General features: G+C 44.3%; 2 protein-coding genes across 3 annotated transcripts in view; both read left to right on the forward strand.

Moving 5' to 3' along the window:
* LOC106591770 (trinucleotide repeat-containing gene 18 protein) overlaps positions 1-21,860 on the forward strand; it is a 79,043-nt gene extending 57,183 nt beyond the window's left edge. Inside the window, exons 6-17 of one of the 2 annotated variants that reach the window (XM_045713407.1) lie at positions 265-346; positions 2,158-2,372; positions 4,502-4,609; positions 4,699-4,886; positions 5,430-5,814; positions 9,792-10,769; positions 11,376-11,524; positions 12,086-12,222; positions 12,809-12,922; positions 15,834-15,984; positions 17,009-17,252; positions 21,052-21,860. In XM_045713407.1, the coding sequence (XP_045569363.1) occupies positions 265-346; positions 2,158-2,372; positions 4,502-4,609; positions 4,699-4,886; positions 5,430-5,814; positions 9,792-10,769; positions 11,376-11,524; positions 12,086-12,222; positions 12,809-12,922; positions 15,834-15,984; positions 17,009-17,252; positions 21,052-21,293 (2,993 nt within the window). In that variant the 3' untranslated portion in view covers positions 21,294-21,860. Of the gene's footprint in view, positions 1-264; positions 347-2,157; positions 2,373-4,501; positions 4,610-4,698; positions 4,887-5,429; positions 5,815-9,791; positions 10,770-11,375; positions 11,525-12,085; positions 12,223-12,808; positions 12,923-15,833; positions 15,985-16,349; positions 16,580-17,008; positions 17,253-21,051 lie in introns of those variants that run through there. The other variant, XM_045713408.1, reaches the window with a different exon arrangement.
* LOC106602076 (trinucleotide repeat-containing gene 18 protein) overlaps positions 21,068-25,491 on the forward strand; it is a 32,653-nt gene continuing 28,229 nt past the window's right edge. The window contains exon 1 of the mRNA XM_045713409.1: positions 21,068-21,245. The gene's annotated coding sequence lies outside the window, so the exon portion shown is untranslated. The remainder of the gene's footprint in view (positions 21,246-25,491) is intronic.

Genomic DNA, 25,491 nt, shown 5'->3' on the forward strand with positions numbered 1-25,491 from the left:
TACTTTTTTCCCTCACTGTATCTGTGACCAACAGATGCATATCTGTATTCCCAGTCATGTGAAATCCATAGATTAGGGCCTAATTTTATTTATTTAAATTTACTGATTTCCGTATGAACTGTAAGTCGGTAAAAATATTTGAAAAAAAATGTTGCATTTGATATTTTAGTTCAGTATATTTTAATAGACCAGATATCACCAAATCTACTGTTATCGAAGCAGTGCATTATGGGTCACTGTGTTCTATTCTGTCGTTCCAAACAGACGAGGAGCGGGGGGACGAGCGAGCCCGTCACCGTGGCGACAGACTGGGGTGCCTGGAGCGCGAGCAGGAGAAGTTGCTCAGGTTAGGGGCGTGACCAACGACTCACCTGTGAAAGGCTGCCGTATTCAGGAAACTGTAGAGATTATTCATATCACCTGTTAGGAAACGAGATATTATTCATATCACCTGTTAGGAAACGAGATATTATTCATATCACCTGTTAGGAAACGAGATATTATTCATATCACCTGTTAGGAAACTGTAGATATTATTCATATCACCTGTTAGGAAACTGTAGATATTATTCATATCACCTGTTAGGAAACTGTAGAGATTATTCATATCACCTGTTAGGAAACTGTAGAGATTATTCATATCACCTGTTAGGAAACTGTAGAGATTATTCATATCACCTGTTAGGAAACTGTAGAGATTATTCATATCACCTGTTAGGAAACTGTAGATATTATTCATATCACCTGTTAGGAAACTGTAGATATTATTCATATCACCTGTTAGGAAACTGTAGATATTATTCATATCACCTGTTAGGAAACGAGATATTATTCATATCACCTGTTAGGAAACTGTAGATATTATTCATATCACCTGTTAGGAAACGAGAGATTATTCATATCACCTGTTAGGAAACTGTAGAGATTATTCATATCACCTGTTAGGAAACTGTAGAGATTATTCATATCACCTGTTAGGAAACTGTAGAGATTATTCATATCACCTGTTAGGAAACTGTAGAGATTATTCATATCACCTGTTAGGAAACTGTAGAGATTATTCATATCACCTGTTAGGAAACTGTAGATATTATTCATATCACCTGTGAGGAAACTGTAGAGATTATTCATATCACCTGTTAGGAAAGTGTAGATATTATTCATATCACCTGTTAGGAAACTGTAGATATTATTCATATCACCTGTTAGGAAACTGTAGATATTATTCATATCAGGGTTAGGGGTCGAGTCCCTGGTGGGGTTAGGGGTCGAGTCCCTGGTGGGGTTAGGGGTCGAGTCCCTGGTGGGGTTAGGGGTCGAGTCCCTGGTGGGGTTAGGGGTCGAGTCCCTGGTGGGGTTAGGGGTCGAGTCCCTGGTGGGGTTAGGGTCGATTCCCTGGTGGGGTTAGGGGTCGATTCCCTGGTGGGGTTAGGGGTCGAGTCCCTGGTGGGGTTAGGGGTCGATTCCCTGGTGGGGTTAGGGGTCGATTCCCTGGTGGGGTTAGGGGTCGAGTCCCTGGTGGGGTTAGGGGTCGAGTCCCTGGTGGGGTTAGGGGTCGAGTCCCTGGTGGGGTTAGGGGTCGATTCCCTGGTGGGGTTAGGGGTCGAGTCCCTGGTGGGGTTAGGGGTCGAGTCCCTGGTGGGGTTAGGGGTCGAGTCCCTGGTGGGGTTAGGGGTCGAGTCCCTGGTGGGGTCGAGTCCCTGGTGGGGTTAGGGGTCGAGTCCCTGGTGGGGTTAGGGGTCGAGTCCCTGGTGGGGTTAGGGGTCGAGTCCCTGGTGGGGTTAGGGGTCGAGTCCCTGGTGGGGTTAGGGTCGAGTCCCTGGTGGGGTCGAGTCCCTGGTGGGGTCGATTCCTGGTGGGGTTAGGGGTCGATTCCCTGGTGGGGTTAGGGGTCGAGTCCCTGGTGGGGTTAGGGGTCGAGTCCCTGGTGGGGTCGAGTCCCTGGTGGGGTCGAGTCCCTGGTGGGGTCGAGTCCCTGGTGGGGTCGAGTCCCTGGTGGGGTTAGGGGTCGAGTCCCTGGTGGGGTTAGGGGTCGAGTCCCTGGTTGGATTGATTCCCTGAATTAGACGTTTTTATATTGTGTGTGTGTGTGTGTGTGTGTGTGTGTGTGTGTGTGTGTGTGTGTGTGTGTGTGTGTGTGTGTGTGTGTCTGATCAGAGAGAGTAAGGAGTTGGCAGAGTTCACCCAGATGCACCCCCCCCTGGCGTCCAGCGCCCTGACCTCCAACCTGATGACCTCGAACCTGATGACCTCTAACCTCATGGTGACTGGAGGCTCCGCCCGCTGGCCCCACGACTCCTCCCCTCTGACCTCTCACCCCTGGATGCCTCGCCAAGGAGCCCCGCCCATCTGGCTGTCGGGATCCCCCTACGGTACACACACACACACCACACACCACACACCACACACTACACACACACACACTATACCCACTATACCCACTACACACACACACACACACACACACTATACCCACTACACACACACACACACACACACACACTATACCCACTACACACACACACACACACTATACCCACTACACACACACACACACACACACACACACTATACCCACTACACACACACACACACACACACTATACCCACTACGCACACACACACACACACACACACTATACCCACTACGCACACACACACACACACACTATACACACACACACACACACACACACACACACACTATACACACACACACACACACACACACACTATACACACACACACACACACTATACACACACTATACACACACACACACACACACTATACCCACTACACACACACACACACACTATACCCACTACGCGCACACACACACACTATACCCACACACACTATACACACACACACACACACACACTATACCCACTACGCGCACGCACACACACTATACCCACTACGCGCACACACACACACACACTATACCCACTACGCGCACGCACACACACACACACTATACCCACTACGCGCACACACACACACACACTATACCCACTACGCGCACACACACACACACACTATACCCACTACGCACACACACACACACTATACCCACTACGCACACACACACACACTATACCCACTACGCACACACTATACCCACTACACACACCTACACACACACTATACCCACTACACACACCTACACACACACAATACCCACTACACACACACACACACACACACACTATACCCACTACACACACACTATAACACACACACACACACACACACACACACACACACACACACACACTATGAGCAGGTGAGCTGTTGGCCAGAGTGCAGGTGAGCTGGGGTCGTCCCGGCTAGCGGTCCCCCGGTATCCCGACCCGGCTAGCGGTCCCCCGGTATCCCGACCCGGCTAGCGGTCCCCCCCGGTATCCCGGCTAGCGGTCCCCCCGGTGTCCCGACCCCGGCTAGCGGTCCCCCCCGGTATCCCGGCTAGCGGTCCCCCCGGTGTCCCGACCCGGCTAGCGGTCCCCCCGGTATCCCGACCCGGCTAGCGGTCCCCCCGGTATCCCGGCCCGGCTAGCGGTCCCCCCGGTATCCCGACCCGGCTAGCGGTCCCCCCGGTATCCCGGCCCGGCTAGCGGTCCCCCCGGTATCCCGACCCGGCTAGCGGTCCCCCCGGTATCCCGACCCGGCTAGCGGTCCCCCGGCTAGCGGTTCCCCCGGTATCCCGGCTAGCGGTCCCCCCGGTATCCTGACCCTATGAAGAGTCTTCGATGACCTGTGGATTTGCTATAATGGATTAACAATCTCTCTCTGTCTCTGTCTGTCTGTCTCTGTCTGTCTGTCTGTGTCTGTCTGTGTCTGTCTGTGTCTGTCTGTGTCTCTGTCTGTCTGTGTCTCTGTCTGTCTGTGTCTCTGTCTGTCTGTGTCTCTGTCTGTCTGTGTCTCTGGCTGTCTGTCTCTGGCTGTCTGTCTCCGTCTGTCTGTCTCCGTCTGTCTGTCTCCTGTCTGTCTGTCTCCTGTCTGTCTGTCTGTCTGTCTGTCTGTCTGTCTGTCGTCTGTCTGTCTGTCTGTCTGTCTGTCTGTCTCCTGTCTGTCTCCGTCTGTCTGTCTGTCTCCGTCTGTCTGTCTGTCTCCTGTCTGTCTGTCTGTCTCCTGTCTGTCTCTGTCTGTCTGTCTCCTGTCTGTCTCCGTCTGTCTGTCTGTCTCCTGTCTGTCTGTCTCCTGTCTGTCTGTCTCCTGTCTGTCTCCGTCTGTCTGTCTCCTGTCTGTCTCCGTCTGTCTGTCTGTCTCCTGTCTGTCTGTCTCCTGTCTGTCTGTCTGTCTCCTGTCTGTCTGTCTGTCTCCTGTCTGTCTGTCTGTCTCCTGTCTGTCTCCTGTCTGTCTCTGTCTGTCTGTCTCCTGTCTGTCTCTGTCTGTCTGCCTCCTGTCTGTCTCTGTCTGTCTGTCTCCTGTCTGTCTCTGTCTGTCTGCCTCCTGTCTGTCTCCGTCTGTCTGTCTGTCTGTCTCTGTCCTGCCCCAGGTTTAGGCCCCTCTCCGCTGCACCAGGCCCTCCCTCCCTACCAGCTGGCTAGAGACCCCCAGTCAGGACAGCTGATGGTTATATCCACAGAACACGTCCCACGCTACGGTACGATGTGAGGATGACTTGGGGGCTGTGTGGAACACTGCTTTGCCGTGCATCACCCTATAATTGTGTGTCGTCTGTCCGTCCCGTAGGAGGAGATGTGTTGGATGGGGGTGGCGCCCCCCTGTGGCCGGCGGTGTACGGAGCGGGAAGTTCCCTGCAACATGCGGCTCAGCTGCAGATGTTGTCACAGCAACAGATGCTGAGGCAACACGAGCTGATGATGATTCAACAACACGCTGCTCAGGTCCTGGAGCTACAGAGGAACGCTCAGCTGATGGTGAGGACACACCTGGTACACACCTGGTACACACCCACACCTGGTACACACCTGGTACACACCCACACCTAGTACACACCTGGTACACACCCACACCTAGTACACACCTGGTACACACCCACACCTAGTACACACCTGGTACACACCCACACCTAGTACACACTTAGGACACGCCTACTACACACCCACACCTGGTACACACTTAGGACACGCCTAGTACACACCCACACCTGGTACACACCTAGTACACACCCACACCTGGTACACGGCCTGGTACACACCTAACTGCTGGTGAGGACACACAGACACACACCCCTAACGCACACACTGCAAGTAAACACAAGGTTACACACACGCTCTCTCACACTCTCTCTCCCGCCCCGCCCTCACCCTGCTCTCTCTCCTGCCCTCACCCCGCTCTCTCACCCCGCTCTCTCTCCCACCCTCACCCCGCTCTCTCTCCCACCCTCACCCCGCTCTCTCTCCCACCCTCACCCCGCTCTCTCTCCCACCCTCACCCCGCTCTCTCTCTCTCTGTTGTAGGAGCGTCTGAAGGCCAGTGAACAGAGGGCGGAGCTAGAAGAGAAGACCAATAAGAGGAGTTCCGAGCCCAAACCCCGCCCCTCGCCACGCCCCACTCCCTCCCCTTCCCTCCACTGCCATAAAACTCCCCTCCGTTCGCCTCCCCCCTCCACCTCCTCCCTCACCCCCCTGTCCTCCCCCAGGCTCAGTCTCCAACACCAGGAGGTCCAGAGAGAGAGGTCTCACCCCTCCTCTCCACTCCCTCGCCCCCCCCCTCCACAGTCTGCCTCCCCCCTGAGACCCTCCTCCCCTCTGAGACCCAAGCAGGAGGGAGAGGAGGAGGAGGAGGGGGGGAGAGAGAGGGGGGAGAAACAGACCCCCGCCCCCTTTCACCGACTCTACACAGGTGAGCATCCTGTTAAAATGCTAATTAGAGCAGTAAAAATACAAATGTTTTGTCATACCTGATATACCACGGCTGTCAGCCAATAGGAATTCCACCCAGTTTATGATCTGTTATTTCCTGTTCTGTTATATTCTATTCTGTTATATTCTATTCTGTTATATTCTATTCTGTTATATTCTATTCTGTTATATTCTGTTATATTCTATTCTGTTATGTTCTATTCTGTTATATTCTATTCTGTTATGTTCTATTCTGTTATGTTCTATTCTGTTATGTTCTATTCTGTTATGTTCTATTCTGTTATGTTCTATTCTGTTATGTTCTATTCTGTTATATTCTATTCTGTTATATTCTATTCTGTTATATTCTGTTATATTCTATTCTGTTATATTCTATTCTGTTATATTCTATTCTGTTATATTCTATTCTGTTATATTCTGTTATATTCTATTCTGTTATATTCTATTCTGTTATATTCTATTCTGTTATATTCTATTCTGTTATGTTCTATTCTGTTCTATTCTGTTCTGTCATGTTATATTCTGTCATGTTATATTCTGTCATGTTATATTCTGTCATGTTATATTCTGTCATGTTATATTCTGTCATATTCTATTCTGTCATATTCTATTCTGTTATATTCTATTCTGTCATATTCTATTCTGTTCTGTTATATTCTGTTATATTCTATTCTGTCTTATTCTATTCTGTCATATTCTGTCATATTCCATTCTGTCATATTCTGTCATATTCTGTTCTATTATATTATATTCTGTTCTATTCTATTCTATTCTGTCATATTCTATTCTGTTATTATATTCTGTTCTATTATATTCTATTCTGTCATATTCTGTTCTATTATATTATATTCTGTCATATTCTATTCTGTCATAATCTATTCTGTCATATTCTATTCTGTGATATTCTGTCATATTCTATTCTGTCATATTCTATTCTGTTATATTCTGTCATATTCTATTCTGTCATATTCTATTCTGTCATATTCTATTCTGTTATATTCTGTCATATTCTATTCTGTTATATTCTATTCTGTCATATTCTATTCTGTTCTGTTATATTCTATTCTGTTATATTATGTTATATTCTATTCTGTCTTATTCTATTCTGTCATATTCCATTCTGTCATATTCTATTATATTCTGTCATATTCTATTCTGTCATATTCTATTCCGTCATGCCCTATTCTGTCATATTCTGTCATATTCTGTTCTATTCTGTCATATTCTGTTCTGTTATTCTGTTCTGTTATTCTGTCATGTTATATTCTATTCTGTTCTATTCTTCTGTCATATTCTATTCTGTCATATTCTATTCTGTCATATTCTATTCTGTTCTGTTATTTTCTATTCTGTTATATTCTATTCTGTTATATTCTGTTATATTCTATTCTGTTATATTCTGTCATGTTATATTCTGTCATATTCTATTCTGTCATATTCTATTCTGTTATATTCTGTTATATTCTATTCTGTTATATTCTATTCTGTCATATTCTGTTCTATTATATTATATTCTGTCATATTCTATTCTGTCATATTCTGTCATATTCTATTCTGTTATATTCTGTCATATTCTATTCTGTCATATTCTATTCTGTTATATTCTGTCATATTCTATTCTGTTATATTCTGTCATATTCTATTCTGTTATATTCTATTCTGTCATATTCTATTCTGTTCTGTTATATTCTATTCTGTTATATTCTGTTATATTCTATTCTGTCTTATTTTATTCTGTCATATTCTGTCATATTCCATTCTGTCATATTCTATTATTCTGTCATAATCTATTCTGTCATATTCTATTCTGTTATATTCTGTTATATTCTGTCATATTCTGTTCTATTCTGTCATATTCTATTCTGTTCTGTTATTCTGTTCTGTTATTCTGTCATGTTATATTCTGTCATGTTATATTCTGTCATATTCTATTCTGTCATATTCTATTCTGTTATATTCTATTCTGTCATATTCTATTCTGTCATATTCTATTCTGTTCTGTTATATTCTATTCTGTTATATTCTATTCTGTTATATTCTGTTATATTCTATTCTGTTATATTCTGTCATGTTATATTCTGTTATATTCTGTCATATTCTATTCTGTCATATTCTATTCTGTTCTATTCTTCTGTCATATTCTATTCTGTCATATTCTATTCTGTTATATTCTATTCTGTCATATTCTATTCTGTTCTGTTATATTCTATTCTGTTATATTCTATTCTGTTATATTCTGTTATATTCTATTCTGTTATATTCTGTTATATTCTATTCTGTTATATTCTGTCATGTTATATTCTGTTATATTCTGTCATATTCTATTCTGTCATATTCTATTCTGTTCTATTCTTCTGTCATATTCTATTCTGTCATATTCTATTCTGTTATATTCTATTCTGTCATATTCTATTCTGTTATATTCTATTCTGTCATATTCTATTCTGTTCTGTTATATTCTATTCTGTTATATTCTATTCTGTTATATTCTGTTATATTCTATTCTGTTATATTCTGTCATGTTATATTCTGTTATATTCTGTTATATTCTATTCTGTCATATTCATCTATTCTGTCATATTCTGCTATTCTGTCATATTCTGCTATTCTGTCATATTCTTCTATTCTGTCATATTCTATTCTATTATATTCTGTCATATTCTATTCTGTCATATTCTGTTCTATTCTATTCTGTCATATTCTGTTCTATTCTATTATTCTGTCATATTCTATTCTATTCTATTCTGTCATATTCTATTCTATTCTGTCATATTCTATTATATTCTGTCATATTCTATTCTATTCTGTCATATTCTATTCTGTCATATTCTATTCTGTTCTATTCTGTTATTCTGTTCTGTTATTCTGTCATGTTATATTCTATTCTTTTCTATTCTGTTATGTTATTCTGTTCTGTTATTCTGTCATATTCTATTCTGTCATATTCTGTTCTATTCTATTATTCTGTCATATTCTATTCTATTCTGTCATATTCTATTATATTCTGTCATATTCTATTCTAATATATTCTGTCATATTCTATTCTATTCTATCATATTCTATTCTGTCATGTTCTATTCTGTTATTCTGTTCTGTTATTCTGTCATGTTCTGTTCTATTCTGTTCTGTTATTCTGTTCTGTTATTCTGTCATGTTATATTATATTCTGTTCTATTCTGTTATTCTGTCATGTTATATTATATTCTGTCATATTCTATTCTGTCATATTCTATTCTGTCATATTCTGTTATATTCTTTTCTGTCTTATTCTGTTATATTCTATTCTGTTATATTCTGTCATATTCTATTCTGTTCTGTTATATTCTATTCTGTTATATTCTATTCTGTCTTATTCTATTCTGTCTTATTCTATTCTGTCTTATTCTATTCTGTTATATTCTATTCTGTTATATTCTGTTATATTCTGTTATATTCTATTCTGTTATATTCTGTTATATTCTATTCTGTCATATTCTGTTATATTCTATTCTATTCTATTCTGTCATATTCTATTCTATTCTATTCTGTCATATTCTATTCTGTTATATTCTGTTCTGTCATATTCTGTTCTGTTCTGTTATGTTCTGTTCTGTTCTGTTAAATTCTATTCTGTTAAATTCTGTTGTGTTGTCTATATATAACCAGTCTGTTAAATTCTGTTGTGTTGTCTATATATATAACCAGTCTGTTGTGTTGTCTATATATAACCAGTCTGTTGAATTCTGTTGTGTTGTCTATATATATAACCAGTCTGTTGTGTTGTCTATATATAACCAGTCTGTTAAATTCTGTTGTGTTGTCTATATATATAACCAGTCTGTTGTGTTGTCTATATATAACCAGTCTGTTATTCTGTTGTGTTGTCTATATATAACCAGTCTGGTTAGATACACCAGTGCTTGATGAGAGGGATCATGTGTATTATTTATCTGACCCTGTGCGTGTGTGTGTGGACAGATATCACCCCTGGTTACCGTTACCAGTCCATCACCGCTCCGTTCAGCGCCCTCTTCCCCCCTCGCCATCCAGCAGGGGGTAACACACGCCCCACGGTCTCCTCCCTAGCGCCTCTGCCCCGGGCCACAGCTCCAGACGCGACGCCTCGGGTCCTGGAGCTCCGGCCAGACCAAGGGACCGCTCTGAAGCACGACCCCGCCGATCGGGAGCCACCCCAGCTGGGCATGAGTCCTGCAGCCCTGGACCCTTTACTCCGAATCTCCAGCCCTCCAACCCTCAGTCGAATAGAGAGAGACGGAGACTCAAGCTTCAAACACACACATCTCAGCCACACGCACACACAATTACACACACATCCCAGCCTTACACACCCACAATTACACACCAGCATCGCCACAACTCCCCAGCCCTGTCCTCTGCCACACAAACACACCAGTGTTAGCCTCCCCACAGTCCCCCAGCCCTGTCCTCCTCTACCCCCCACACAGCCACAAGAACAACAGACCGAGGAGGAGGAAGAGGAGGAAGAGGAGGAGGCAGGAGCGGTCAAGATGGAGGTGTTGACCTACGGCTGCCGTGGATCCTATCAGCTTCCGCCATCCGTCCCGAAAGTGGAGACTAAACCAGAGGTCACAAAGAAGTCGAGCCCCGTTCATTACCCATCATGCACCACGGCAAGCTCCGAGCGACCGACTTTTAGACCCGGCCCCGACACTCACGCGTCCTCTCCTCCTCCCCCTCTCTCTCCCTGCCCTCCCCCTCCCTCCCCTCGAAACGTCGGTATGATGACACTGTGGGCTGCCAGTCAGATGCCCCAGGCTGCCCCACCTGCCCTACCCACCCTGCTCCAGACAGAGGCCTCCTCGCTGGGGAGAGACGTGACCAGTCCTGGGTGTCTGGAGGTCTGGGCCCTGGAAGGGATGACTCTACTCAGCGACATGGCTTCACTAGAGATGGACAGAATACAGCTGGAGCAGGGTGAGGGGGAAGGGGGAGGAGGAGGAGGGGGAGGAGAGGTGGGAAGGAGCAGGGGAGGAGAGGTGGGGAGGAGAGGTGGGGATGGGGGGGAGAAGGAGAGGGGATGGGAGGGAGGGAGGAGGAGAGGACGTGAGAGAAGGAGAGGGGATGGGAATGGAGGGGCGAGAGGAGAGGGGGAAGGAGGAGGGGAGAGAAGGAGAGGGGATGGGAGAGAGGGGGGAGAAGGAGAGGGGATGGGAGAGAGGGGGGGAGAAGGCGAGGGGATGGGAGGGGGGGAGAAGGAGAGGGGGAGGGAGAAGGAGAGGGGATGGGAGGGAGGGAGGGAGGGAGGAGATGAGGGGATGGAGGGAGGGAGGGAGGAGGGGATGGGAGGGAGGGAGGGAGGGAGGCGGAAAAGGAAATGGTTTAAATGTGACTTCCTCATAAAGGTCCTACACGGAATCTAATGCTGAGTCTGTTTCTCTCTCTCTGTGTGTGTGTGTGTGTGTGTGTGTGTGTGTGTGTGTGTGTGTGTGTGTGTGTGTGTGTGTGTGTGTGTGTGTGTGTGTGTGTGTGTGTGTGTGTGTGTGTGTGTGTGTGTGTGTGTGTGTGTGTGTGTGTGTGTAGGTGAGGTGTTGAGCGGGCTCGACAGCCTGTTAGAGGCAGGTAGAAAGGTGTTACTGGAGGCCATTGAGAGCCAGTCTCACATCGACCTCCCCAGACGACTACACCCCAGCAAGACCTACAGCTGGAGGACGAGGACAGACCCGCAGGAGGTGTGGAGACTATATACAGGGGGTACCGGTACAGAGTCAATGTGGAGGCTATATACAGGGGGTACCGGTACAGAGTCAATGTGGAGGCTATATACAGGGGGTACTGGTACAGAGTCAATGTGGAGGCTATATACAGGGGGTACCGGTACAGAGTCAATGTGGAGGCTATATACAGGGTATTACGGTACAGAGTCAATGTGGAGGCTATATACAGGGTATTACGGTACAGAGTCAGTGTGTGGTAATTGAGGTAATATGTACATGTAGGTAGAGTTATTGAAGTGACTAAGCATAGATAATATCAGAGTAGCAGCAGCAGCGTGAAATTAAAGGGGGTGGTGTTCAATGTAAATAGTCCAGGTGGCTATTTTGATTAATTGTTCAGCAGTTTTATGGCTTGGAGGTAGAAGCTGTTAAGGTGTGTGTGTGTGTGTGTGTGTGTGTGTGTGGAGTATCACTAACCCGTGTGTGTGTGTGTGTGTGCGTCCAGCAGCTCTTCAGTAAGGTGTGTGTGGAGGTGTGTGGAGTATCACTAACCTGTGTGTGTGTGTGTGTGTCCAGCAGCTCTTCAGTAAGGTGTGTGTGGAGGTGTGTGACGGAGGGGAGTTACAGCACCGGATCAGGTTAGCGGAGCTACAGAGGCAGTACAAGGACAAACAGAGACAACTGGACAAGCTGCAGAGACGCTCAGACACCCAGTGAGTAACACACAGATAGACAGACAGACAGACAGACACACAGACACACAGACACACAGACACACAGACAGACAGACAGACAGACAGACAGACAGACAGACAGACAGACAGACAGACAGACAGACAGACAGACAGACAGACAATACACATCTGGACCAGCTCCAGACACCCAGTGAGTGACAGACACCCAGTGAGTGACAGACACCCAGTGAGTGACAGACACCCAGTGAGTGACAGACACCCAGTGAGTAACACACAGACAGACACACAGACACACAGACACACAGACAGACAGACAGACAGACAGACAGACAGACAGACAGACAGACAGACAGACAGACAGACAGACAGACAGACAATACACATCTGGACCAGCTGCAGACACCCAGTGAGTGACAGACACCCAGTGAGTGACAGACACCCAGTGAGTGACAGACACCCAGTGAGTGACAGACAGACAGACAGACAGACAGACAGACAGACAGACAGACAGACAGACAGACAGACAGACAGACAGACAGACAGACAGACAGACAGACAGACCAGTACGTACGTCCTATCCAATCACTGTTCTCTTTCTGTTCAGAGAGGTTCAGCAGGAGGAGGAGAGGCGGAGTCTAACCAGACGTGGGCGGGGCCGACCCAGGAAGAGGAAACGTGTAACGACGCCCCCTGGCAAGATGGAGTCCCGGACAGGAAAGTAAGTGAAACGACTTATGTATCTACAGTACCTTCAGAAAGTTCACACTCCCCCCCCCCTCCCTTTTTGACTTTTTTCCAACATTTTGTTGTGTAACAACCTGAATTTAAAATTGATTAAAGTTGAAATGTTGTCACTTGAGTCTACACACATTATGTTCAAAGTGGAAATTATGTTTTTTCAGAAATGTTGACAAATTTTAATAAAAATAAATAAATAAAAAAGCAAAAGCTGAAATGTCTTGAGTCAATAAGTATTTCAACCCCTCTTGTTATGGAAAACTTAAATAAGTTCAGGAGTATAAAACATATGCTTACGAAGTTACACTCTCCATATTTTCAAACATGGTGGTGGCTGCATCATGTTATGGGTATGCTTGTCATCGTTAAGAACTGGCATACCCATAACATGATGCAGCCACCACCATGTTTGAAAATATGGAGAGTGGTACTCAGTGATTTGTTGTATTGGATTTGCCCCAAACATAACACTTTGTATTCATGACATAAAGTGTATTGCTTTGCCACATTTTTTGCAATATTACTTTAGTACCTTGTTGCAAACAGGATGCATGTTTTGGAATATTTATATTCTGTACAGGCTTCCTTCTTTTCACTCTGTCATTTAGGTTAGTATTGTGGTGTAACTACAATGTTGTTGATCCATCCTCAGTTCTCTCCTATCACAGCCATTTACCCAGAAAGCCTCACAGCTGTAATCGCTGCCAAAGGTGTTTCTAACATGTATTGACTCAGTGGTGTGAATACTTATGTAAATTAGATATTTCTGTTTTTCATTTTCAATAAATTTGCAACTATTTCTAAAAACATGTTTTCATTTTGTCATTATGTAGGTATTATTGTGTGTAGATTGGTGAGGAAAATAATATATTTAATAAATGTTTGAAACACAAAATGTATATAAAGTCCAAGCATATGAGTACTTTCTGAAGGTACTGTATATCTCTGTGTATTTCCACCACCGGTCAAAAGTTTGGGGTCAGAATACTTCCAAAGTTGTGGCAAAATGGCTTAAGGACAACAAAGTCAAGGTATTGGAGTGGCCATCACAAAGCCCTGAACTCAATCCTATAGAAAAATGTTTGGGCAGAACTGAAAAAAATTGTGTGCGAGCAAGACGGCCTACAAACCTGACTCAGTTACACCAGCTCTGTCAGGAGGAAGGGGCCAAAATTCACCCAACTTATTGTGGGAAGCTTGTGGAAGGCTACCCGAAACGTTTGACCCAAGTTAAACAATTTAAAGGTAACGCTACCAAATACTAATTGAGTGTAAGTAAACTTCTGACCCACTGGGAATGTGATGAAAGAAATAAAAGCTGAAATAAATCATTCTCTCTACTATTATTCTGGCATTTCACATTCTTAAAATAAAGTGGTGATCCTAACTGACCTAAGACAGGGAATTTTTACAAGGATTAAATGTCAGGAATTGTGAAAAACTGAGTTTAAATGTATTTGGCTAAGGTGTATGTAAACTTCCGACTTCAACTGTATATAGCTGTAATTGAGACTCAATGAGGACAGGCTGCTACTGTATTTCTCTGTGTTTATAGCTGTAATTGAGACTGAATGAGGACAGGCTGCTACTGTATTTCTCTGTGTGTTTATAGCTGTAATTAAGGACAGGATGCTACTGTATTTCTCTGTTTATAGCTGTAATTCAGACTGAATGAGGACAGGATGCTACTGTATTTCTCTGTTTATAGCTGTGATTGAGGACAGGATGCTACTGTATTTCTCTGTTTTATAGCTGTAATTGAGGGCAGGATGCTACTGTATTTCTCTGTGTGTTTATAGCTGTAATTGAGGACAGGATGCTACTGTATTTCTCTCTGTTTATAGCTGTAATTCAGACTGAATGAGGACAGGCTGCTACTGTATTTCTCTGTTTTATAGCTGTGATTGAGGACAGGATGCTACTGTATTTCTCTGTGTTTATAGCTGTAATTCAGACTGAACGAGGACAGGATGCTACTGTATTTCTCTGTTTTATAGCTGTGATTGAGGACAGGATGCTACTGTATTTCTCTGTTTTATAGCTGTAATTAAGGACAGGATGCTACTGTATTTCTCTGTTTATAGCTGTGATTCAGACTGAATGAGGACAGGATGCTACTGTATTTCTCTCTTGTTTATAGCTGTAATTGAGGACAGGATGCTACTGTATTTCTCTGTGTTTATAGCTGGGATGCTACTGTATTTCTCTGTGTGTTTATAGCTGTAATTGAGGACAGGATGCTACTGTATTTCTCTGTGTTTATAGCTGTAATTCAGACTGAACGAGGACAGGATGCTACTGTATTTCTCTGTTTTATAGCTGTAATTGAGGACAGGATGCTACTGTATTTCTCTGTTTATAGCTGTAAATCAGACTGAATGAGGACAGGATGCTACTGTATTTCTCTCTGTTTATAGCTGTAATTGAGGACAGGATGCTACTGTATTTCTCTGTTTATAGCTGTAATTGAGGACAGGATGCTACTGTATTTCTCTGTTTATAGCTGTAATTGAGGACAGGATGCTACTGTATTTCTCTGTTTTATAGCTGTAATTGAGGACAGGATGCTACTGTATTTCTCTGTTTTATAGCTGTAATTGAGGACAGGATGCTACTGTATTTCTCTCTGTTTATAGCTGTAATTCAGACTGAATGAGGACAGGATGCTACTGTATTTCTCTGTTTTATAGCTGTAATTGAGGACAGGATGCTACTGTATTTCTCTGTGTTTATAGCTGTAATTGAGGGTGATACTGTTTTCCTAACGTGTGTGTGTGTGTGTGTGTGTGTGTGTGTGTGTGTGTGTGTGTGTGTGTGTGTGTGTGTGTGTGTGTGTGTGTGTGTGTGTGTGTGTGTGTGTGTGTGTGTGTGTGTGTGTGTGTGTGTGTCAGGCTGGGCAGGACAGTGCAGTACTCCGACGTGGGGGATGGAGGGAGGAAGAGATTCCACTGTTCCAGAGAGGAAGATGAGATGGAGGGAGGAAGAGGAGGAGAGAAGAGGAGATGGCAAGATCGGGAGCCGTCCACCAGTCACTCTCTGGAGGTACGGTGTGGTGTGGAGCCGTCCACCAGTCACTCTCTGGAGGTACGGTGTGGTGTGGAGCCGTCCACCAGTCACTCTCTGGAGGTACGGTGTGGTGTGGAGCCGTCCACCAGTCACTCTCTGGAGGTACGGTGTGGTGTGGAGCCGTCCACCAGTTACTCTCTGGGGGTACGGTGTGGTGTGGAGCCGTCCACCAGTTACTCTCTGGGGGTACGGTGTGGTGTGGAGCCGTCCACCAGTCACTCTCTGGAGGTACGGTGTGGTGTGGAGCCGTCCACCAGTCACTCTCTGGAGGTACGGTGTGGTGTGGAGCCGTCCACCAGTCACTCTCTGGAGGTACGGTGTGGTGTGGAGCCGTCCACCAGGTCTTTAAGGCATCCACTGGGATTGCTACATCCACTCTCCTGTTGATATTTTGATCAATTCTGTTTTCAAGTGATCGGAGGAATTCAGACGACAGGTGGTCATTTTAACATCGACGTTCAACGATGAGATTGGACGGCAGGATACATTCAGTTGCCTTGCTTCTGCCTTTAAACTCGTGTGTGTGTTTGTAATGGTGTGTGGGTGTGTGTGTGTGTGTTTGTAATGGTGTGTGGGTGTGTGTGTGTGTTTGTAATGGTGTGTGGGTGTGTGTGTGTGTTTAATGGTGTGTGTGTGTGTGTTTGTAATGGTGTGTGTGTGTGTGTGTAATGGTGTGTGTGTGTGTGTAATGGTGTGTGTGTGTGTGTAATGGTGTGTGTGTGTGTGTTGTAATGGTGTGTGTGTGTGTGTGTGTGTAATGGTGTGTGTGTGTGTGTAATGGTGTGTGTGTGTTTGTAATGGTGTGTGTGTGTGTGTAATGGTGTGTGTGTGTGTGTAATGGTGTGTGTGTGTGTGTAATGGTGTGTGTGTGTGTGTAATGGTGTGTGTGTGTTTGTAATGGTGTGTGTGTGTGTTTGTAATGGTGTGTGTGTTTGTAATGGTGTGTGTGTGTGCGTAATGGTGTGTGTGTGTTTGTAATGGTGTGTGTTCTCTCCACCAGGTCTTTAAGGCTCGTCGTGTCGGTCTGTGTGACCATGAGCAGCTCGCCTGTGACCTGGACAGAGCTCTCTCCCTGTCCGTCCTCAGCAGCAGCAGCCGCCGGCTGACCTCTGACCCCAGCGGGAGGAGTGATGGAGGGGGGATCCTCTCGTCTGGAGGGAAAGAGAAGATTAGAGGTGAGAGGAAGACGGTTTCTCCTCCTCTTCCTCACTCCTCTTCCTCTCAACGCTCCAGCTTCAACTACAGTGAGTTACACTTTGTTAGTACGGAGAGTGTGTGTGTGTGTGTGTGTGTGTGTGTGTGTGTGTGTGTGTGTGTGTGTGTGTGTGTGTGTGTGTGTGTGTGTGACGTTCTTCTGCCTCTGGAAGCAACGTCAGCACAATAACTGTTAGTCAGGAGCTTCATGAAATGGGTTTCCGTGGCCGAGCAGCCGCACAAGCCTAAGATCACCATGCGCAATGCTAAGCATCGGCTGGAGTGGTGTAAAGCATTGCCGACCATTGGACTCTGGAGCAGTGGAAACGCGTTCTCTTGGAGTGATGAATCACGCTTCACCATCTGGCAGTTCCGGCGGATGAATCTGTGTTTGGCGGATGCCAGGAGAACGCTACCTGCCCCAATGCATAGTGCCAACTGTAAAGTTTGGTGGAGGAGGAATAATGGTCTGGGGCTGTTTTTCATGGTTTAGGTTCCGGGCGCCTTTAGTTCCACTGAAGGGAAATCTTAACGCTACAGAATACAATGACATTCTAGACTATTCTGTGCTTCTGTAGAGTGGTTCGTTCTGCGTTGTGTACTTTTTAACGAGGACACTGCCACAACTTGAGGTCTGCTGGTTGCCCTGAACACGAAGAGACAAACACACAATATGTTTTAGCCCTTGGGGCAGTCACAGCTCTCAGGTACCTGCGCGAGCACATGGACACTCGCTCAAACACTGTCCCAAGTACTCACAAGTTACAATAGATACCCTAGTTTAGCGAGCTCGGTGATAACTTGTTAACATAAATCTTTATATCTATTGTTGCATAACAGCACATTGGGTAACATTATATTGAACAATTTCAGAGCCAAGGACAACATACCTCGCTAAGACGAAGGTCAGGGAAGAGAGAACAATAGAAGGGTACAGAAAATACAGATAACCCACGATGGACCGAAACCAAAACTTTTTACGATCACGTGTACCGTAATTTCCGGACTATTAAGAGCACCTATATATTAGCCGCACCCACTGAATTAAAAAATATATATTTTGAAAATAAGACGCACATGTCTATAAGCCGCAGGTGCCTACCGGTACATTGAAACAAATGAACTTTACACAGGCTTTAATGAAACACGGCTTGTAACAAAAATAAATAGGCTTTAATGAAACACGGCATGTAACAAAAAATAAAACATTAGCAGTAAACAGTAGCCTACCAAGAAAGCCATCGCTCCAGACCAAGCTCCCGTGCAGCAGCTCTATTTCCTTTTCCAACAGCCAGATCAATCGCCTTCAACTTGAAAGCTGCATCATATGCATTTCTCAGTGTCTTTGCCATGATGAGGGTAACAAAATGACTACCGTAATCAGAATGATGGGAAGTTTGAGAGCGCTCGATTTAATCTAAACAGTAAACAAAAAAGTTGTTTGACCTTAACCCGTTCGGCAATTTCATTGGTCCAATGAAAGCTTCATGCCGCCAAAAAACTGAGCACGTCACAGAATGTGTTTTTAAAAAATATATATATATTTGAAAGCGGGAAAAATCCATATATTAGCCGCGTCATTGTTTAAGCTGCGAGGTTCAAAGCCTGGGAAAAAGTAGCGGCTTATAGTCCGGAAATTACGGTACTGGAATATGTGGTTGTCCACCTAGCTATCTGAATATACTAACTACTGTAATATGTGGTTGTCCACCTAGCTATCTGAATATACTAACTACTGTAATATGTGGTTGTCCACCTAGCTATCTGAATATACTAACTACTGTAATATGTGGTTGTCCTAGCTATCTGAATATACTAACTACTGTAATATGTAGTTGTCCACCTAGCTATCTGAATATACTAACTACTGTAATATGTGGTTGTCCCACCTAGCTATCTGAATATACTAACTACTGTAATATGTGGTTGTCCCACCTAGCTATCTGAATATACTAACTACTGTAATATGTGGTTGTCCTAGCTATCTGAATATACTAACTACTGTAATATGTGGTTGTCCACCTAGCTATCTGAATATACTAACTACTGTAATATGTGGTTGTCCCACCTAGCTATCTGAATATACTAACTACTGTAATATGTGGTTGTCCCACCTAGCTATCTGAATATACTAACTACTGTAATATGTGGTTGTCCACCTAGCTATCTGAATATACTAACTACTGTAATATGTGGTTGTCCACCTAGCTATCTGAATATACTAACTACTGTAATATGTAGTTGTCCACCTAGCTATCTGAATGTACTAACTACTGTAATATGTGGTTGTCCACCTAGCTATCTTAATGTAACTGTCTCTCTGGATAAGAACGTCTGTTAACTTCTATGGGCTACGTGGGACGGTAGCGTCCCACCTGCGGGACACAGCGAGTGAAATATCAGGGCGGCAAATTCAAAACAAGAATATCTCATAATTCAAATTTCTCAAACATACAACTATTTTACACCATTTTAAAGATACACTTCTCCTTGATGTAACCACATTGTCCGATTTCAAAAAGGCTTTACATCGAAAGCAAAACATTAGATTATGTTAGGAGAGTACATAGACAAAAATTACCACACAGCCATTTTCCAAGCAGGGATATATGTCACAAAAACCCAAAACACAGCTAAATGCAGCACTAACCTTTGATGATCTTCATCAGATGACACTCCTAGGACATTATGTTACACAATACATGCATGTTTTGTTCAATCAAGTTCATATTTATATCCAAAAACAGCATTTTACATTGGCGCGTGATGTTCAGAAAATGTATTCCCACCAAAACTTTGGTGAATGTGCACATCAATTTACAAAAATACTCATCATAAACGTTGACAAAATACATAATTATTTAAAGAATTATAGATACAGTACTCCTTTATGCAACTGCTGTGTCAGATTTTAAAATAGCTTTTCGGCGAAAGCACATTTTTCAATATTCTGAGTACATAGCTCAGCCATCACAGCAAGCTATACAGACACCCGCCAAGTTCTGGGGTCACCTAAACTCAGAATTAGTATTAGAAATATTCTCTTACCTTTGCGGATCTTCATCAGAAGGCACTCCCAGGACTGCTACTTCCACAAGAAATGTTGTTTTTGTTCTAAATAATCCATATTTATGTCCAAATACCTCTGTTTTGTTCGTGCGTACAGAGCACTATCCAAAGGCATTACGCGCGAGCGCGCGGTTCCATGAGACAAAGTAAAAATGTTCCATTACCGTTCTTAGAAGCATGTCAAACGTTGTTTAAAATCAATCTTTATGGTTTTCTTAACGTAAAATTGCGATAATATTCCAACCGGACAATAGCGTATTCATTCCAGAAGAAAAATAAGGAAAGGCGCTCTCGCGGGATCGCGCATATCCAATCCCTTTGTCCCCAGGCAGTCCACTGATTGACTGAGCTCCTATACTCTGCCCGGATACAGGTGACGGATGAAACAACTTTCTGAAGGCTTTTGACAGCCAATGGAAGCCTTAGGAAGTGCAACGTAACCCCACCGACACTGTAGTTTCGATAGGCATTCAAAAGAACTACAATACTCAGATCTTCCACTTCCTGGTTGAATTTTTCTCAGGTTTTTGCCTGCCACATGAGTTCTGTTATACTCACAGACATCATTCAAACAGTTTTAGAAACTTCAGTGTTTTCTATCCAAATCTACTAATAATATGCATATTCTAGTTTCTGGGCCAGAGTAGTAACCAGTTTAATTTGGGTACGTTTTTCATCCGGCTGTGAAAATACTGCCCCTATACCTTAAGAAGCTAAATGACTAACATGTTAATGTTTGTGTGTGTTAGTTGTGTCCTGACCCTGTGTTCTCTGCACCAGACTCTGACTCTGAAGAGGATGTCCCCGGGGAGGCTGTCACCCCTTCTCAGGGTTGCGACCCCACACAGCCCCGCCCAGGAAGAGACCGTCCCCCTCCTCGTCCAATCAGGCGGCTCGGGAGAGGAAACAGAAGCACTTATCCCTCCTGCTGCAGGAGGCGGGGCTTAGCTCCTCCGACGACTCCTTCGATCAAGGTTACTGACCACACCCTCTGGTTACTGACCACACCCCCTGGTTACTGACCACACCCTCTGTGATCTTTTCACTAAACGTTGAGATGTTTTGCTGTAGGGAATCTTGTAATCTCTGTTACTAAACGTTGAGATGTTTTGTTGTAGGGCATCATGTCATCTCTATTACTAAACGTTGAGATGTTTTGTTGTAGGGAATCATGTCATCTCTGTTGAGATAGAGATGTTTTGTTGTAGGGAATCACATCATCTCTGTTAACGTTGAGACAGAGATGTTTTGTCATAGGGAATCCCGTCATCTCAAAACTGTAAGATCTGAATCATTCTGAGTGTTTTCACCTCACTGACCTCACTTCCTGTTTTATACTGACCACAGAGAGAGAGAGAGGGCTCTTACAGCTGTGACATCACTCCCAGGCTCTTTAGAGTCCCATTCCTCTTCCTGCCGCTGCTGCCTCCTGGTTTAGACTTGATTTTTGTAACGGTTGTCACGGTTGCGGTTGTCACGGATGCGGTTGTCATGGTTTTGCCCGGCTTGTTGCTCAGACTGCTGTGGACTTTGTTTTGTACATTGATCATGTGTGGATGTGTGTTTCTATAAAAAAAAAAAAAGTTGTGTTTTTTGGTACTGAAGCTTTTATTTTTATTAAAAGTGTTTTGTTTTTAAAATTGATTTGGTAAAGAAAGCCAAAACTCACTGTGGTCCTTGTCTCTCGCTTCGTCTGTCTCTCTCTCTCTCTCTGTCTGTCTGCCTGTCTGCCTGTCCGCTGCACACACTACTTGTTCTGTTGGACCAAACAGCCCCAACAGCACAAGGTTACTAGGTTCCCTACACTGTAGTGCTTCAGGGCCAATGGTTTTTTTTTTTTGTAGGCTACTCTGCATCACACAAGGGAGTACAGTGGATTAAAAACACACACGCTCACACACACTCAGGAACTATTTTTTTCTTCAATGGAGACGGTGAAATGTGATTGTGATTGTGAGGCCTAGGGTAAAGGTTGAGGTTTGGGACAAGGATAGTGATTTAGGAAGGTTACCTGTGGGTTTCAGAGGGATTTTTAGATTCCTAACGCTCACACACACACACACACACACACACACATTTGATTGGCTCGTTGGCATATTTGGAGAATACTCTTCCTGTCTACTAAACCTCCAGATAACTCCACCCTTTCCTGTCGTTCGCTGCCACCTGCTCATCTTTCACCACTCACTCCTGACCCCTCTCCTACCCATGATGCTTTTACATGTCTCTCAGCCTGTGCTGTTTTGTTCTGCTACTGCTGCTGCTGACACACACTGAAGCCCGCCAGGACTAGCGCCACCTTTAGCCATGCTACCTCGCTAAGGTATGGTTAGCTATAGCTAGTCTATGCTATGGCTAGTTGATGCTACGGCTAGCTATAGCTAGTCTATGCTACAGCTAGTTGATGCTACGGCTAGCTATAGCTAGTCTATCCTACAGCTAGTTCATGCTAGGGCTAGCTATAACTAGTCTATCCTACAGCTAGTTGATGCTATGGCTAGCTATAGCTAGTCTATGCTACAGCTAGTTGATGCTACAGCTAGTCTATGCTACAGCTAGTTGATGCTACAGCTAGTCTATGCTACAGCTAGCTAGCCAGTCTACTAAAACTTAAATTAAAGAAAGTCTCAAATAGTCGCCTGTCCCTTTTAATAACCGGGCAACGGCACACATTTCAGCAAATAAACGCCTGTTTCAAATAAATGCCGGGTCTAAATTAATTGTTTACGAGGTTTGTTTGATTTGTTACATTTAAATAATTCAATAATGATTAGAAACATTATGGCGATCATCAGTTCTTATCACCAGTAAGAAACAGCTAGCAGTTGGCTTGCTAACTTGAAGCACAAAAACAGTCAACAACTTTGGGAGTACAGACCCTTAGAAGTTGTCTGATCGCCCCCTAATGGTGAAAGTAAGAACTGCAGAAAATGCCCAGTCAAAGAGGAGAATAATTATTCTGTCAAGGAAAAGTATTTTTTTTTTTCCCAAAATAGAGGCATAACTAAGATGAAAACACATTAGTGAATAAAATGAAATGTATTCAAATACTGGAAGTGAATGCTGGAATTAAACAATTAACTATCCAAATAAGCGAAAGCTGTGTTCATTAAGGAAATAGACAACTGGGTAAAATAGAAGCCTGGCTCTCATTATCACCTGTTGTGTTCAGTGATTTAAGCAAATAAACTCCCCACTTTTAAAGATGCAATATTTTTTACTTTTTTGGGGGGAGACTTGACCAAATTCACATAAATGTCTGTCATTCTCATTGAATGGGGTAGATATTTTCTATTTGTGCTATTTCTATATGTGTTTTTTACTTTTGGTTTTGTACACCAGCTTCAAACAGCTGAAAATACAATATGTTTATTGAAAAGCTATTTCTCTACACTGCTTGTATTGTCACACAAACTGAAATTAGGCGAACTCGTCAAATTTTAGCAACCAGTAAATGGCGGACCCGAATTTCTGCATATTGCATCTTTTTTTTAAATTGAAGTTTTACAGTATGCTACAGCAAGTTGATGCTACATGGCTATGCTATTGCTAGCCGATGCTACATGGCTAAGCTACGCTATAGCTAGCCGAGGCTACAACTAAGCTACATGGCTAAGCTATGCTATAGCTAGCCGATGCTAGGCTACTCCATGCGCTGCGCTGCCCTGCCTGAGGCCACACGCCTGTCACCTGTTGTGTAAGTAAGATGTCCCTCCTCTCTCTGTGTCTCAGTGATTATGCTAATGCTAACATGGATGCTCAAACTACTAGTCGCCTGGCGGGATCTCATGGACAAATAGACAAATATGGACAAATAGAAATAATCACAAATAGAACCTTTTGCTTGTGTTTTTAAGCTGTAGACATGCATCCTCCCTTCCTTCCTTCCTTCCTTTCCTTCCTAGTAATGAATGATCTGACCAATCTGGTTAGACTTGGATTGACACTCGCGTGCCACAAAATCTGCTTTAGTGCACTACTATAGACCTGTGCCCATAGGGGTAGTGCCCTCTATCCAACTCTGTTACAAATCATGTCAGATCAGTGATGACTCTCTGGTAGGGAGGAGTCAGATCAGTGATTACTTCCTGGTAGGGAGGAGTCAGATCAGTGATTACTTCCTGGTAGGGAGGAGTCAGATCAGTGATTACTTCCTGGTAGGGAGGAGTCAGATCAGTGATGACTCTCTGGTAGGGAGGAGGAAGGAAGTGATGACTTCCTGGTAGGGAGTGAGGAAGGAAGGATGACTCTGGTAGGGAGTGAGAAAGGAAGGATGACTCTGGTAGGGAGTGAGGAAGGAAGGATGACTCTGGTAGGGAGTGAGGGGAAGGAAGGATGACTCTGGTAGGGAGTGGAAAGGAAGGAAGGATGACGGTAGGGAGTGAGGAAGGAAGGATGACTCGGTAGGGAGTGAGAAAGGAAGGATGACTCTGGTAGGGAGTGGAGGAAGGAAGGATGACTCTGGTAGGGAGTGAGAAAGGAAGGATGACTCTGGTAGGGAGTGAGGAAGGAAGGAAGGATGATCTCTGGTAGGGAGTGAGAAAGGAAGGAAGGATGACTCTGGTAGGGAGTGAGAAAGGAAGGAAGGATGACTCTGGTAGGGAGTGAGAAAGGAAGGAAGAGATGACTCTGGTAGGGAGTGAGGAGAAGGAAGGATGACTCTGGTAGGGAGTGAAGGAAGGAAGGATGACTCTGGTAGGGAGTGAGAAAGGAAGGATGACTCTGGTAGGGAGTGAGAAAGGAAGGAAGGATGACTCTGGTAGGGAGTGAGAAAGGAAGGATGACTGGTAGGGAGTGAGGAAGGAAGGATGACTCTGGTAGGGAGTGAGAAAGGAAGGATGACTCTGGTAGGGAGTGAGAAGGAAGGATGACTCTGGTAGGGAGTGAGGAAGGAAGGGATGACTCTGGTAGGGAGTGAGAAAGGAAGGATGACTCTGGTAGGAGAGTGAGGAAGGAAGGATGACTCTGGTAGGGAGTGAGAAAGGAAGGAAGGATGACTCTGGTAGGGAGTGAGAAAGGAAGGGAAGGATGACTCTGGTAGGGAGTGAGAAAGGAAGGATGACTCTGGTAGGGAGTGAGAAAGGAAGGAAGGATGACTCTGGTAGGGGAGTGAGAAAGGAAGGAAGGATGACTCTGGTAGGGAGTGAGAAAGGAAGGAAGGATGACTCTGGTAGGGGGAGTGAGGAAGGAAGGAAGGATGACTGGTAGGGAGTGAGAAAG

This window comes from Salmo salar, unplaced genomic scaffold (genome assembly GCF_905237065.1).
Source record: "Salmo salar unplaced genomic scaffold, Ssal_v3.1, whole genome shotgun sequence".
NCBI classification, from domain to species: Eukaryota; Metazoa; Chordata; class Actinopteri; order Salmoniformes; family Salmonidae; genus Salmo; species Salmo salar.